This window comes from Scylla paramamosain, chromosome 41 (assembly GCF_035594125.1).
Source record: "Scylla paramamosain isolate STU-SP2022 chromosome 41, ASM3559412v1, whole genome shotgun sequence".
NCBI classification, from domain to species: Eukaryota; Metazoa; Arthropoda; class Malacostraca; order Decapoda; family Portunidae; genus Scylla; species Scylla paramamosain.
The window spans coordinates 12,439,114-12,456,389 of NC_087191.1; the positions used below are offsets into that span (position 1 = coordinate 12,439,114).

The following is a 17,276-nucleotide window of genomic DNA, read 5'->3' on the forward strand; positions in this document are numbered from 1 at the left end:
TTTATTTATATTTAGTGAACCTCCCAATGAAACACGAACAAGTAAAGAGGACTCAATGAAAATGGGAAAAGTTTTGAACATTTATTTAACTTTTTATTTCATTTACTTATCGTAGCTTAGATAGGAAGATAATGTTATGCCATCGTGAATCTACAGTCTGTACAATCATTAGACGAACACCTTACTAGTTGATTAAGGAAAACAAGGCAATTTCACGTCTAATTACATACATGCGGTGTTATAAACCAATCACAAAGAGCGGAAATTGTTGACATTGTACCATCACAAACTATTTACAGATAAAAGACAAACAGACTAATAGATAATGAAAGAAAATAACGTAAATTCAAGTTATATCATTATATCCAGCAAAAATAAATATATAAATAAATAAGATGGGTGATATTTCAATACAAACACTTAAAAAATACAAACAAATCAATCTACTACATAACATATTTCTACAAAACACTACATAGTTTCATAAATATTCGTTTCAGTTATCTCGAGCCGGTATGAGACTGATCCGAGACTGCTTCGAATGCCTGAGGGTTCGATAGAAGGGCTGGCTAGGAGACAAGGAGGAGAAAAGGCATGTAAGGGAGGGGGAGGGAAATGGACTGGTAGGAAGAGGGAAGGAGAGGAAAAAAAGCGAGAATAAGGATAAGAGAGAAGAAAGACTAGGAGATAAGAGAAAAAGGAGGAAATGGAAGAGAGAGAGATTGGGAGAGGAAAAGGAGAAAGAAAGGGAGGTTTGGGGAGAGAGAGAGAGAGAGAGAGAGAGAGAGAGAGAGAGAGAGAGAGAGAGAGAGAAGAAATAAGTAAGAAACGAAAGTAATAATGAAACAAGGAAGAGGGAAGGGAGAGGAAAAGAAATTGAGGAAGAGGCTGTTAAGAGATGTACTGGCGAAAGGGTTATTGTGATGATGATGGTGATGATGTTAGTGGTGGTGGTGGTGGTGGTGGTGGAGACATAACGAACAGAAGAGAAAAGAAAAAGAAGAACAGAAGACATAGAAGATGATAATTAACACATACTATATTAGAAGATAGGGAAGAAGAGAATATGAAAGAGGCATGTAAGAAGACGGATGATGTAAAAGAAGATATGGAAGACAGAGGAACATGTAAGAAATGGGATAGAAGAAGAGGAAGAGGAGGAGGAGGAGGAGGAGGAGGGACTGAAGGGGACGACACGTTCAGGAAGACAGTCAGATGAGGTAAGAACTGCACCAAATTAACTGTGGTGCTCTCTCTCTCTCTCTCTCTCTCTCTCTCTCTCTCTCTCTCTCTCTCTCTCTCTCTCTCTCTCTCTCTCTCTCTCTCTCTCTCTCTCTCTCTCTCTCAATATAGGTTGTATCTCACTGTATTGTGTGCATAAATAAATACGTGTGTGTGTGTGTGTGTGTGTGTGTGTGTGTGTGTGTGTGTGTGTGTGTGTGTGTGTGTGTATGGTACTGTGGTGTGCGGTGTTGGCATGGCAGTGTTGTTGGGATGGCGCGGTGAGGGGGAGGGGGCACTGAGGTGGTGGGGCGAGGAAGGGTTGGGGTGATCAGGTAGGTGCTGGTGGGGCAGGTGTAGTGATGGTGGTGGTGACAGGCGGTGCAGGGCAGGGGTATATATAGCCGCGGGGCGTGAGGGCGTGGGGCCGAGGCGTGTTGGCAGTGCGCCGCGCAGTGAGCGCCGGCAGGGTGCAGTGTTGTGGTGAGACGGCCTGTGCCATGCTGCCCCTCGGCCCTGCCCTTAGGAGCAGCCTGGCGGGGGCGTCGCAGCAGGCGGCCCCCGAGGGGGACGAGGCCGCGCGTGTGGCCCGCGCCTTCGCGACTTGTGACGAGGCGGCGGTGCGGGCGTGGCTGCAGCGCGGCGGGGATCCCAATCTGGTGCTGGCGGGGGGCTACACGCCCCTCACCTTCCTGGTGTGCAACTCTGACTCTGACCGCTGGGAGGCCGTGGCGCGCCTGTTGCTGGAGGCGGGGGCGTCACCCCACACCCGCGCCCCCAAGGGCACGCCGCTGTTGACACTGCTGGTAAAGTCGTGCAGCACGGACCTGGTGCGGCTGGCGCTGGAGCTGGGCGCCGAGGTGGACGTGCACGGCCCTGACGGGGACACGCCGCTGCTGTGCGCCGTGCACTACCGCCAGGTGGACACGCTCAAGGTGCTGCTGGAGCGCGGCGCGAACCCCAACGTGACCTCGCGGGACGGCAACGCGGCGCTCATGTGGGCGGCGGGGCGCAGCGACGGCATCGGCATGCAGCAGTCCCTGGCGTGCGTGCGCGTGCTGCTGGCCCACGGCGCCGACCCAAACTTCAGGAATCCGCGGGGCTACACGCCGCTTATGGCGGCTGCCATCATTCGCGAGCGAAACGCCGTGCACGCCTTGCTGGCGGCGGGCGCCGCGCCGGACACGCCTGACACCAAGGGCGAGACGGCCCTCATCAAGGCGTCACAGGCTGACGCCGTGGGCGTGGTGGAGGAGCTGCTGACGGGCGGCGCCGACGTGAACGCCCGCACTGAGGCAGGCAGCACGGCGCTGATGAGCGCCTCGTCCATTGAAGCCGTGACGCTGCTGCTGCAAAAGGGCGCCCGGCCAGACGTGGCGGCCAGCGACGGCACCACCGCCCTGCACCTCCAGGCTGTGGAGGGGCGCCCCGAGCAGGTGCTGCGCCTGCTGGAGTACGGCGCCGAGCTGGAGGCGCGGGACGGCCAGGGCAACACGGCCCTGCACGCCGCGGTGCGCTGCACTAGTCACGCCGTGGCGGGGCTGCTGATCGACGCGGGGGCGCAGGTGGACGTGTGCAATGACGTGGGCGCCACGGCGGTGCACGAGGCGGTGGTGGCGTGGGACTACTTCAACACCATCGACATTTTCCCCGCCCTCAACACGCCCGCCCTGCGCGCCGAGCTGGTACACTACATCGCCGAGAACGCCGCGGGCTCCCAGAGGATGCTGGCCACGCTGTTGCAGGAGGGCGCCGACCCGGGCCGGGCCGGTCAGGGTGGCGTGACGCCTCTCATGCTGGCGGCCGCCTCGGGGCAGGAGGGACTGTCGCGGCTGCTGCTGGAGGCGGGGGCGGCGCCGGATGAATGTGACGACGCGGGACGAACGGCGCTGGCGTACGCGTGCCGCTGGGGCCACGAGGAGCAGGTGCAGCTGCTGCTCTCCTGGGACAGCCCCGTCAACACCCTGGACCGCCACAACAACCTGCCAGTGTACTACGCCGCTCGCCCCGCCCACATGCCCATCCTGCTGGCCCTCATGGTGCCCCTCGCCTTCTACATGTGCTCCCGCGCCCCCTCCTGACGCTGCATTCCCTCCTGACGCGTCCCTCACGCCCGCGAGGACAGGGGCGGCTTGCTGCGTTGCCTTATTCTCTCCACGCAGCGCCGCGGCCTGGGGAAGGCGGGCGGCGCGGCAGCAAGTTACAGCCGCGGTGCCGCCACGCACACGCCCACTCCGCGCCCGCGCCCCTGCAAGGAAGGAAGGAGTTTTATTATATTTATAGTCTTCTCAATGAAGAAACAAGATGGCCGAATGGTAATGATAGCAATAATAATAATAACTAATCTATTTTATTGTACCATCATTGCGACACCCCTAAACTGAAACACGACACGGTAACACCACAAGACTAACACCAGTACGCCAACACGCACCAGGACCCGCACCGCCACACACCGCCGCTTCATCACCACCACTCAACACAGCGTAGTGCAAGTTACTGTGCCCCAGAGCTGCCGTCATGGTCACCCAAGGACTCTACATCATCACTGGAGGAAACACCCATGAGCTGACCATCTCCTCGACCTTTGAAAGTAATGCTGATGAGTCTGAGGTGTGTGTTAATACAAAGCCAGGTGTTGGAGCGTACCTGACGGAGATTAGCTCACCTGTGTATCACCTGTAGCATCGCCTGTAGCACCTGACACGCCAACCACCTCCTGCAGGGACGGAACGCGGCCACCTGCCCCGCCCACCTGGCCAGGGCGCCCACAGACACGCCCACACCTGCCTCGCTGCTGCTCACGTGCGGAATCAAGGACCAGGGATCGTGAGACTCATCTTCATTATCATTTTCCTCATTTTCTTCAGGGAAGGTGCGGTTATATCCGGATTTCTGAGGGTTTCTGAAGCTATCCTGATTTTTCTGATGATTTGGCTCAGGAAAAGTGTGGATATCCAGATTTTTCTGAGGATTTGGTCCAGGAAAAGTGTGGATAATCCGATTTTTCTGAGGACTTGATTCAGGAAAAGTGTGGCTATTCTGATTTTTCCGAAGATTTGGCTCAGGAAAAGTGTAAATATTCTGATTTTTCTGAGGATTTGGCTCAGGGAAAGTGTGGATATTCCGACTTTTGTGTCTGTTTGCTTCAGAAAAGTAGTAATTTATGTTTTCCTGATTATCTGATTCAGGAGAAGTTTGGTAGTCTTTATTTTTCTGATGAGTTGGCTCAGAAAAAGCGTGGTAATTCTGACTTTTCTGATTGTGTACAGGAAAAGTGAAATTCTGACCTGCTTTCTTTATACTACCGCTATTTTTCTGATATTTCTCGTCACCTCGGACAGACAAAGTGCTGTGTTGAGTAAATATCTTCGTATTACTGAAGTTTTTCACATTTTCATCACCAAAATCAAGCGAAATTATTAAGTTCTGGTCAGATTTCCCGACATTAGTACAGTCATCCTTAAGATTCACGTTTTCTGTTTTAAGATGCTGTTTTCTATCAGTTTTTAGTGGTAAGCTAATATATTCTGCCTCCTCAGTTACTACCTTTAAAATATCAGATATCACATCATTAGCCACAGATCTTACGTGTCTACCGTTTATGTCATTGTTGTTGTTGTTATTATTATTGTTGTTATTGTTGTTGTTGTTATTATTATTGTTGTTGCTGTTGATGGTGATGACAGTGGTGATGAGCTGAAGCAATATTAGAAGCAGGTTCATGAAGCCAAAATAAGAGAAAGTTTGGTGAGGTGGTGCGCAGTGCGATGCTCCTCTTGACGCAGCTACCCAGTCGTCCATTTTCTATTAAAAGAGTGTTTGGTATCAGTTAGTTTATCTTCCTAATCTCTCTCTCTTTTTATTTTTTATTTATTTATTTATTTTTATTTTTTTTAGTTTCCTTCCTCATTTATTTATTTGTTCGTTTAGTTATTATTTTTCTGATTTAACTTTCATTTTTTTCTTTATTTTTCTTGTTCTCATGTTTTTTTTTTTTTTTTTGTTATCGTTTCCGTGTTATTTCCTTGTTTTATTTATTTTTCATGTTTATTTTATCCTATTTGTGTTTTTATTTTTCATTTATTTACACTTTTATTCTGAATTTTCTTGTCACTTTCTGTTTTGACTTCAAGAATATAAAGTTTTCTATCTTATTTATTTTCAGTCTTTTTTTCACAATTTTCTTCTCACACAGTCACTTTTTTAAATATTTCTCATCATTACATTGTCATTTCATTAATTTCCACCGCATTTTCTTTTATTTTTAAGTTTTTTCTCTTTCTCTCTTTCGTACACCCAGCATTTTTTCCTCTTGTTTCTTTTATTTCCACTTTCTTTTTCACCACCACTTAATATTTTCCTCTCCATACCTCCTTCTTCCCTCCCTTTATCTCTTTCCTCCTTTCTCTCTTCTCTGTTATTCCTTTCTCTCATATCTCCTGTTTTTTTCGTAATTTCTTCTTTTTCTCTTGTTTTCTTCTCTCATCTTTCCCTTACTCCCCATTTCTCTAATCTTTCTGTTACCTTCTCTTTCTCGTTCGTTTGCTTTCTCCATCTTTCCGTCATTTCTTTCTCTCCCTCTGTCTCCTTTCATCTTTCCATCACTTCTTAATCCTCTCTTATCTTTTCCTTTCTTTATATCACCGCTTCTTTCTCTCCAGTAATCTTCTTTCTCCCTTCTCTCTCGTTCTCTTCCGTTATTTTCCTCCCAGCCGTAACCTCCTTCTCCCTTCCTCCCGTTATTTAAATTCAAACGCTCGCTCCCTACCAGTGTACCCAACCTCCTGCTGTTATCATTGTTATTGTTGTTATTATTATCGTTATTATTATTATTATTGTTATTGTTGTTGTTGTTGATGCTTAGGGTGATGATGTTAAGGCCCAGCTGACCTGCTATCAGTAAGAACGCTAGGTAGCCGAGAGGGTCAAAAACTGGCGGGCATTTTTTAAACCGTGGGCTTTCATAAGATGGTGGTGGTGGTGGTGGTGGTGGTGAATAAACCTCCATGTCTTTCTCTGTCTCTTTCTCCCTGTGTGTTTTTCATATTATCAGTCCAGGTGTTGAGTTAGTAGCGGTAGTTTTAAAAAGTTGTAGTGGAAGTTCCGCGATTTCAACGGGACAACAAACTGTACTGGGAGTTGGTGGGGTTTGCAAGGGTGTTTTCATGACTAGTCGTTCTTTAAAGGGCTCTAGTGGAAGTTATAAGGGTGTGGAAGGGTGTGAGAGATGTTAAGGAAAGTTATTGCGGTTCACAAGGGTGTTTTCATGGTCCCAGTGACGTTTGACAGGTTACTGTATACGTTGTTTGGGGTTTTCAAGGCCGTTCATGATTCTAGTGATGGTTTTATAGGTTTATCAAGGGTGTTTTCATGAGTTAAGGTATTCTAACAGGTTTCAATGGGTCTCCAAGAATTTAACAGGATCAAATGTCAGTTATAAAAGGTTTTCATGATTCGAGTGATAGTCTAACAAGGATTCTGCACACACACACACACACACACACGATAACTGCACTAAACACGTCTAAGGCCTTTGAAAACAAGCCTCATAACAGAATAAAGTTGAATATAAACACATAGAGATAAATATTAATGTTCAAATTATATAGTTCACTCCCCTCTCTCTCTCTCTCTCTCTCTCTCTCTCTCTCTCTCTCTCTCTCTCTCTCTCTCTCTCTCTCTCTCCCCGCGGCACAGCACACGATGTTTACAGTTGGTAGAATGAGAGAGGTGTTGAATGCACTCACACGCAACGATACATTCACTCGAACTCAGATCTCGCTTCCTCCTTCTTTCGTAGAGAGAGAGAGAGAGAGAGAGAGAGAGAGAGAGAGAGAGAGAGAGAGAGAGAGAGAACAGTAAAGAAAAGCAAGAGAAAAGGAAAAGAAAACAATCTCAACAGAAAACGAAAAAAAAAACAAAGTAGAATCGATAAACGTCAATAAATAAAAGAAAAACATGAAAAAAAGCTAAATAAACGAAAATAAATGAAAATAAACAAACTTTCAAATCAGAGAGAGAGAGAGAGAGAGAGAGAGAGAGAGAGAGAGAGAGAGAGAGAGAGAGAGAGAGAGAGAGAGAACACCTTGCCTCCACGACTGTCTAATCCACTGTGCAGGCTGGTATCTCGTTTTCTATAAAGTGATTCCTGCAGGGGGGCCTTAGCCAATAGGAGTGAGCGACGGGGGTGAGGAGTGAATTGATTGGCTGCGGTGCTCTCTCTCTCTCTCTCTCTCTCTCTCTCTCTCTCTCTCTCTCTCTCTCTCTCTCTCTCTCTCTCTCTCTCTCTCTCTCTCAAGGGCATCTCTGTACTTTTTCGTTGTTTCATTACAGTTAGCACTAGGAAAAGGTATTTGAGTTTTAGTAGTAGTAGTAGTAGTAGTAGTAGTAGTAGTAGTAGTAGTAGTGGTGGTGGTGGTGGTGGTGGTGGTGGTGGTGGTGGTGGTAATAATACAAACTTATTATGAACTTGAACAAAAATGAAAATGAGAGTAAAACAAAGATAAACAAAACAAATAAATGCGTAAAATAGATCAGAAAGGTAAAATAAGCAAGGTAAACAACAACAACAACAACAACAACAACAACAATGATGGCAACAACAATGGAATGAAGGAAGTAAGTAAGAGTGAATGAGAAACAAAGGTGATATAAATGTGATGAGAGAGAGAGAGAGAGAGAGAGAGAGAGAGAGAGAGAGAGAGAGAGAGAGAGAGAGAGAGAGAGTTGACACTTTCACACGTGCAATGTCACCGTCACATTTATACAGATGCGTTTTGAAATAGTTAGGTTACCCATTCTCTCTCTCTCTCTCTCTCTCTCTCTCTCTCTCTCTCTCTCTCTCTCTCTCTCTGACCACTGGCTATTTTTTTCCTCATTGCTGTTGTTTTTTTCTTGTTTCCTTCCTCGTTTTTGTTGTTGTTGTTGTTGTTGTTGTTGTTGTTGTTGTTGTTGTTTGTTGATTAAGGTACAAGTAATATACAACAGAGAGAGAGAGAGAGAGAGAGAGAGAGAGAGAGAGAGAGAGAGAGAGAGAGAGAGAATGTTTATCTTTAATGCTTTTTTCTTTTTACTTGAATGTATGTGTGTGTGTGTGTGTGTGTGTGTGTGTGTGTGTGTGTGTGTGTGTGTGTGTGTGTGTGTAGCAACAATAATAATGAACACGCAACATTTGTACTTTCACAAGAAGGAAGTTTGTAGTTAGTTTGTACGTATTGTTCTCTCTCTCTCTCTCTCTCTCTCTCTCTCTCTCTCTCTCTCTCTCTCTCTCTCTCTCTCTCTCTCTCTCTCTCTCTCTCTCTCTCTCATATGACATCAGGAACTTTCAAATTTCAACAAAAATAGAGGAGGAAGAGGAGGAGGAGATAATGAAAAGAGAGAAGAAAGATAAATGCCATGAAAATAAGCGGGAACAGAAGAAGAAGGAGGAAGAAGAAGAAAAGGAGAAGGAGGAGGAGGAGGAGGAGGTGAAGAAGGAAGAGAACTTAGTGAAAACGATAATAATGATAAAAAAAAAAAAAGAATAGGAAAACAAAAGAACAGGAATAGTAGGAGGAGGAGGAGGAGGAGGAGGAGGAGGAGGAGGAGGAGGAGGAGGAGGACACGTAAGAACTAATCAAGAACAGTTACTTAATATTATAATTTCTTTTTTACTGTGTGTAGGAAGCGTCCTTGCAAATTATAAGACAGACAGACAGACAGACAGACAGACAGACAGACAGATGGGCAGGTAGACAGACGGACAGGTAGACAGACATACAGACAGACAGATGGGCAGGTAGACAGACAGACAGACAGATAGATAGATAGATAGATAGATAGATAAATAAATAGATTGGCTGGAAGAGAGGATAGACAGACAAACGAACACATGTAATTATATTTTTTATACTGGGGAGATTCTGATGTAACTCTCTCTCTCTCTCTCTCTCTCTCTCTCTCTCTCTCTCTCTCTCTCTCTCTCTCTCTCTCTCTCTCTCTCTCTCCACATTTTTTTCCCCTGTTGCAAATTTCACCCGCCCTCCTCTCTCTCTTTATTTTTTCTCGCTCATCTTTCCTTGACAGGTGAACACGCTTACCCCCCCGCTCTCTCTCTCTCTCTCTCTCTCTCTCTCTCTCTCTCTCTCTCTCTCTCTCTCTCTCTCTCTCTCTCTCTCTCTCTCTGTAAAATAGAAAGCTAAACATGAACAAGATTTCTCTATTTGTCCCTTGCGGTTGTTCATTCCTTCCTCCTCCTCTTCTTGCTCCCTGTGTACCACCACCACCATCACCACCACTACCACCACCACCACCACCTCTTGCATAAATATAGGCCGCTCACCCGCCTCGCGCCAGCCAGTCCATCTCGACGTTTGGCCCAGGTAACATCATTCTGCCTGTCCACAACACCGCAGAAGACAGACATGAGGCACTGGGCAGCGTGTGTGGGGACTTGGTTCCTGGTGGTGGTGGTGACGGTGTTCCTCGCCCTTCCCTTCGTCAGTAGTCACCCTCTGGAGCTGAAGACTGTGGAAGTGACTGGGGACTTCGAAGAAAACGGAGATGTGGTGAAGGTTCCAGGTCTCCAGTCCGCGGGTCATGATGGTGTGGTCCCTTCAGCGCCTTCTGCAGGAGAGAATGGGGAAACAATACCCATGATTGTCCCACAGAAGGTGATGGAAATGTGGCAGAGGGCTGTATACGCGGGGATGCCACGGAAACAAGCCAAATTATACCCGAAGAAGTGGAGGGCGTCCCAGAAGACCTCCACACTTCGTCAGGAGAGAACATAAAAAAGAAACTGACGGGGAAGAACAACAAGCAAGAGCAGATGATTGTGTTTCCTGAACCGACACGTGAAATGACGCTTCCGGTTCATGAGTTCCAGCCACAGTTGAACCGTGAACTAGCACCCCCGGTTCACGAATTCGAACTGAACCGTAAAATGACTCCTCCGGTTCACGAATTCGATGCTCCATTGCCTGCTGAACTGACTCCCCCGGTTCACGAATTCCAACCCCAGATGAACAGCGAATTGACTCCCCCGGTTCACGAATTCCAGCCCCAGATGAACAGCAAATTGACTCCCCCGGTTCACGAATTCCAGCCCCAGATGAACAGCGAACTGACTCCCCCGGTTCACGAATTCCAGCCAGAGATGAACCGCGAACTAACACCCCCAGTTCACGAATTCGAAACTCCTCTGCCTGTCGAATTAACACCCCCGGTTCACGAATCCCAGCCCCTGGTGAGCAGCAGACTGGTTTACCCGGTTCATGAATACGAGCTTCTGTTGCCTCGTGAACTGACGCCCCCGGTTCACGAATTCAAGGGGATCGAACCGCGCAAGTAATTCATTCGGTTTACAGGTTGAAAGCCTCGTTACTGGTGAACCGAAACTTGCGTGAAGCCTCGAAATGAAGTAATTGAAGCTTCGAAGTGAAGTCTTAGGATTTTTTGGGGTGACTTCGTGGTTTTGTTGTTATTATTATTTTTTTCGTATTTTTTTATTGGGGGCATGTTTTTGATTAGGGGGGAAGGGGGGCCGGTTGTAATCCACTGAAAAAAATACTTTGAGAGAGATTGTACTGTTGTTGTTGTTGTTATCATTATTTTTCAACCTATCAATGTATTCCACTTTATTTCAGTTCTGTAATCTCTTGTTTTTTTCTTTCTTTTTTTTTCTTTTAAGGCAATTGAATAATATGTATAAAAGATATGTATTGTTTTAAGACTGTGAATTGTGATGTTCTTTTTTTTCTTTCTTGTTCGTTTTTTTTTTTTCTCTCTCTCTCTCTCTTTCTCTCTCTCTCGTTATGTAATGTTTTCTCTTCTGTTTAACTTTCCCAGACAATGATTTTTTTTTGTCTCAAGGTCACACATTGTTTCCAGATCATGCCAATTGTGGTATATATTTTCTTATCTTATTCCTATATATATTTTTTTCTATTGTTTAAAAAGAAAAAGATACGGGAATCAGTTTTCAAATAGGACCTTTCTTAATTGTATATCTTGTTTATTCATTTGTCGTATTATTATTATTATTATTATTATTATTATTATTATTATTATTATTATTATTATTATTATCATTATTATTATTATAACGGGGTGCCTCTGTGATTGCTTCTTGTTGCCTCTATTATTGTCCCCATTTGTACTTCCTGTGTTGTTGCTTTCGTACAATTATCGTACTTTTTTTATATGCATTCCGACAATAAATGTGTCAAAAAGAACATGTGGTTTGGAATGTTACTTGTGTGTGTGTGTGTGTGTGTGTGTGTGTGTGTGTGTGTGTGTGTGTGTGTGTGTGTGTGTGTGTGCGTTCGTTCACGGCTTTCTCTCTCTCTCTCTCTCTCTCTCTCTCTCTCTCTCTCTCTCTCTCTCTCTCTCTCTCTCTCTCTCTCTCTCTCTCTCTCTCTCTCTCTCTCTCTCTCTCTCACACACACACACACACACACACACACACACACATGCCGTGAAAGTTTCTCTGTCACACTTAAGGAAGAAGAGAGAGAGAGAGAGAGAGAGAGAGAGAGAGAGAGAGAGAGAGAGAGAGAGAGAGAGAGAGAGAGAGAGAGAGAGAGAGAGAGAGAGAGAGAGAGAGAGAGAGAGATATTAAATGCTCAATCACCATTTTTATTGTGTGTGTGTGTGTGTGTGTGTGTGTGTGTGTGTGTGTGTGTGTGTGTGTGTGTGTGTGTGTGTGTGTTGTTTTTCTTTATTTTTTTTAAGGATATATGTTTATTTAGCCAATAGTTTACTTACGTTTGTTTGTTTGTTTGTTTGTTTGTTTGTTTTTGTGTGTGTGTGTGTGTTTGTTGAAGGATTTGTAAAGGTTAAAGTTTTGCTGTGTGGCGTCGTTGATGTTTGTTTGTTTGTTTGTTTGTTTGTTTGTCTGTTTCTTGTCTTATTTATTTAGGTTTATTTTGTTTTCTTTCATCTCCTTTCCTTTTCTTGTTTTTTTCTTTTGCTTCATCGTATCTCTATTTATCTATTTATCTTTCTTTCTGTCCTTCCTTCCTTTCTTTCTTTCTTTCTTTCTTTCTTTCTTTCTTAATTTATTTGTTTCTCTATATATCCGTATTTATGTATATTTGTCTGTCTGTCTGTCTGTCTGTCTGTTTAATATAGCTATGATTTCTCCTCTCTCTCTCTCTCTCTCTCTCTCTCTCTCTCTCTCTCTCTCTCTCTCTCTCTCTCTCTCTCTCTCTCTCTCTCTCTCTCTCTCTCTCTCTCTCTCTCTCCTCGTTTGCATTTCTCGTTTTCTCATTCTTTCACACACACACACACACACACACACACACACACACACACACACACACACACACACACACACACACACACACGTACATACATACATACAAACAGACACAAGTTCAAGGTTTAGAGGTCAAATGGTTATGATAAGACACTGACCCCACTCTCTCTCTCTCTCTCTCTCTCTCTCTCTCTCTCTCTCTCTCTCTCTCTCTCTCTCTCTCTCTCTCTCTCTCTCTCTCTCTGTTTTATCTAACATCCGAAAAGGTCAGAGAGAGAGAGAGAGAGAGAGAGAGAGAGAGAGAGAGAGAGAGAGAGAGAGCAAAGAAAATATAAACCTTTATGAACGTGAAAGAAAGTAGGTGGGTGATTTAGAGAAAGGAGGAGGAAGAAGAGGAGGAAGAGGAGGAGGAGGAGGAGGAGGAGGAGGAGGAGGAGGAGGAGGAGGAGGTAGAAAATATACTTATCGAAGACCCAAAACTTTAAAATGTAGCTTCAAGTCAGTCCTCCTCTTCCTCCTCCTCCTCCTCCTCCTCCTCCTCCTCCTCCTCCTCCTCCTCCTAGCCTTGCCCCTGCCCCACCTTGAAGGGCACCACTGACCCTAACCTGCTTTACTTTTTAATGCTAAGGTGTCAGACCAGTTAAGGGAAGAGGAGGAGGAGGAGGAGGAGGAGGAGGAGGAGGAGGAGGGCAGTAGGAAGGAAAGGGAAATGGAAGAAAGATACATTAGGAAAGGAAGGAAAGAAGGAAGGAAGGGGAAGAAGGGAGAGGAGTGGAGGAAGGAAGGAAGGGTGGAAGGGAGACAGATGAAGACAGGGAAGAAATGTGGAGTACTTTTTTAAACGCCTTGCTGTCTCGCCACGGGTGTTTCCCAAGGCCGCGAAGGTGATTAGCCGAGTTACCAAGGCTGTTTCTCCTGTCAGTAATGTATAAATCTTGTTAATTTGTCACTGGAATCATAGAAACACCATTAAATTAAATTCCACTACAACCTTTTAAACTACCAGTGGAATCATGAAAACACCCTTGAGAACCACAGTAACTTCCACTACACCCTGTTAGAGATAGTGAAGATCTTTTAAATTACCAGTGGCACCACGAAAACACCCTTGAGAACAGCAGTAACTTCCACTACACCCTGTTAGAAGTAATGGAGGTAAAACACTAACAAATCTAACACAATCTAAATAACTAATCCTCTAAACAGCATGCAGGAATGTTATTAGAGGTAGCAGTGTTCTGTTGGGCTCAGGCTGTCACGAGTACCCTGGAGTCTGGCACAGCAGCTCTTGTAGATGTTACGAGGGAACCTTGAACCTCCTCTCCTTCGATTTGTCAGAGGTTTCCATCACCTCCTGGGTTTTGACGAAGATATTTGTGGTTGGAAGTAGGAAACAAATGTACTAGCTTTTTATATATATTGATTTTTTTTTTTTTTCGTTTTTCTCTTCTTTTTTCTTTTTTTCTTTAAGATATTTGGGTTGCGGAGTTTTAACCTTGAAATGCTGCCAAATAAGTTGAAGGGCAGTTTTTCATCCTCCCTTGCAATTAATTTCCTAGTTGCTCTTCTGCATCACTACAACAACAACAACTACTACTACTACTACCACTACTACTACTACTACTACTTGTTATTGTTGTAAGTCTTGATAACACCACTACCCATCATTCAACAAGCTGTCCCTGGGGTGTTGGCCATGGTATCTTATTAACATGAGTGAAGGTAAACTGCATAAAGACGTCTAATTATATTAACTAAAGGTAAACAAGATGAGAAGAAGGAGGAAGAGGAATATAACGATGATGGCAACGAAGAAGAGAAGGAAGAGGATAAATAAGAGGAGGAGGAGGATATCAGTGACTAAGACAACGACGAAAATGAAAAAGAAAACATGAAGAAGAGGAGGAAGAGGAGAAATACGACGAAAATGAGGGAGAGATAGACGAGAAAGAGGAGGAGGAAGAGGAAAGTAACGGATATTTAGGGGTGGTACATGGTTTTAGTGACGTCAGAAGAAGAGGAGGAGGAGGAAGAAGAAGAAGAAGAGGAGGAGGCGTGAAGCGTGCTAAACAGTGACTTCCTTTACGCTCACATTCACGCACACATTCACGTTCTTCGAGTGTCACTTCAGTATAGCGGCGACCACGAGGCAGGGAGGTTGTCGGTGGAGTGTTGCTGAGACCACCTGTATTTTTAAACCTTAAGGAAAGAGCATACTACTGCTACTATTACTACTGCTACTACTACTACTGCTGCTACTACTGCGAGAAGAGGAAGAATACTTATAAAGGAAAAAGAATGAAGCTGAACATTTGAACGTGGGGGAAGAAAAGAAAGAAATGTAAAGAGAGAAGAAGAGAAAGAGAAAATTTGAACGCGGAAGAGAATAAAAAGAAAATAAATACTAAAGAAGGAAGAACAGAGAAAGAAACAGTAAATTTGAACGTGGGAGAAGGAAATAAACGCTGAAGGAAGGAGAGGGAGAAAAACTTGAACCTGGAAGAGAAGAAATAACAAAACTGACAAAGGAAACACTTACACCAAAGAAAATAATAAATAAACAAAATCAAAACAAGAAAAAACAATTTTTTTCCTTATTAATTTTGAAGACGCCAAGATGCCTCCCTCAATACCTGCAGCCTCCCTCGCTCCTCCCACTCCGCTACTGACGAAGGCGCTGCAGAAGGACGAGCATTTTAACCCTCACGCTTCCAACACCCAAACTAACAAGGATACCAACCTCGCAGCACGCCTGGACAGAATTGCCAACCTTGCCGCGCACCTCGACAGTATTGCCAATCTTCCCGAGTCTCTCTCACGCCCACAAAGAGATGTTAATTCAAATCTCGCCTTCCTTGCCTTCGTTATGGCTTTGTTGGACACTGTAGTCAACATTATAAGCATCATCAACAATAATAACAATAATAATAATGATAATAATAACAATAATAATAATAATAACTTGAATGTTAATGATCTGGTTTCAATGAGCGAGTAAGTATGTTTGTGTGTGTGTGTATGTTGTTTTGTTTATTGTTTATTGTGATTTGTTTGTTTATTTTTGTTTACTTTTTATTCATGTGTTCACTTGTTTATTTCGAGTTGTTTATTTATCTTTGTTTACTGTCGGTCCATTTTATTCCAGTTGATATATATATTATCATTTTTTCTTCTTTTCTTCATCTCCTCTTCCTCCCTACCACTACTACTACTACTACTACTACTACTACTACTACTACTTCCGCAGTAACGTGAACGACAACACGGTGATGGGGCGCAGTTTCTTCAGGCGGGTTGGTCACTTCCTACACGACACCTCGACCACTGTTATTGGCTACGTGAAGACCGCTATGGACTCCCTCTCCCCCTCCACTTTTTCCTCCCCCTCCCCTTCCCCCTCCGCCTCCTCTTCCTCCACTTCCTCCTCCTCCTCCTCCTCCTCGGCTCGTACTTTGAATCAGCGAAAAATTGATGTAGTTGGTTAGTTATTATGACAAGATTAGGAGGAAGAGGAAGAAGAGGAGGAGGAGAAGTGGATAGGTGAAAAAGGAGGATGAAAGGGAGAAATAGAAGTACGAGGAAAAGAAAATATTTATCCCCTTTATGTTTAATTCATGTTTAATTTTGTTTATTTATATGTTTACCTGTTCATAATGTTTGTATGTTACGTGTGTGTGTGTTGACCAGTCATGTTTACCTTGTCAGTGTTTGTCAGGTGTTGGTCATGAGTGTTATGGATTAGTGTAATGGATATAGTAAAGAGGGGTGTATGTTTCGTTAGGTAAGTTCACCATGGGCATTTTATTTGAGTATTTAGTTGTAGTGCTGCTAATAAATGTTTTTTTTTAATGGTATGTGTTTGGTTGTTGTTGTTATTTTTGTTGTTATCATCATTTTTCTTTTATTTTGTTATTTATTTATTTTTTTCTATTTTAATTCACTAACCGCTATTAAAGAAAATTTATATATCTTGTTAGTGGTGGCATTTGAACTAATATCACACACACACACACACACACACACACACCTGAACTTTAAGAAATGCAATTATCGACTATCAAGACTTTCTTCTTTCACTGTTTGCCTTCCTTCTCACCTTCCTCTTCCCTCCTCCTCCTCCTCCTCCCCTTTCATTTCAGCTAACACGAAAAAAAAAAAAAAACACTGTATGGCTATTATCATTGCTGTAGTACGGGAAAATGAATGCCAGGGATGTCTAATAACCTGCTTTATATTGGGCGCCTTTCTGGTAAATTCCCCTTAACGTAACATTATATAAGTCAATCAGTCAGCCAAAGTAGAACCAGGCTATCTTGTTAATCTTGGGTGATGGCTGTTCCTGTCTCACGTATCTGTTCAATTGATCGCCTTTTTTTGTTATTCTTCCCTTAACGTAACATTATATAAGTCAGTCAGTCAGTCAGTTACAGTAGAACCACGCTATCTTGGTAATCTTGGGGTGTTGGCTGTTCCTGACATCTATTTAGCGCCGCATTCACAGTCACGGGGATGTAAGCACACTCTCTCTCTCTCTCTCTCTCTCTCTCTCTCTCTCTCTTGCCTTCATTACTCCAAAATTAAAGTTGTTATATACGACTGTACGTTTTTTTTTAATGGCTTTCGATTTAATAATGGAACAACAACGCGATAAAACTTCCGGTACACTTGGCAACGCGTATAGGCCGTGCAGCGTTGCCTCCCTAGTGTCCATTGTCTGGTTCCTCCGGGGTTGAGATGGCAACAGCGCGGAGAGGCAGTATAGCCAACACCCTGAGAACCACTTTAGTCTGGTTTCCTAGTTGGTCAATCTCTA

The 17,276-nt window shown here is 44.2% G+C and overlaps 1 protein-coding gene across 1 annotated transcript; it reads left to right on the forward strand.

Moving 5' to 3' along the window:
• The first annotated feature begins 1,467 nt into the window (after nt 1-1,467).
• On the forward strand, nt 1,468-5,037 carry LOC135093050 (ankyrin homolog). Its single transcript, XM_063991924.1, has one exon. It carries the CDS (start codon nt 1,722-1,724, stop codon nt 3,300-3,302), a length of 1,581 nt encoding a protein of 526 aa, XP_063847994.1. The 5' UTR covers nt 1,468-1,721; the 3' UTR covers nt 3,303-5,037.
• Nucleotides 5,038-17,276: the final 12,239 nt, after the last annotated feature.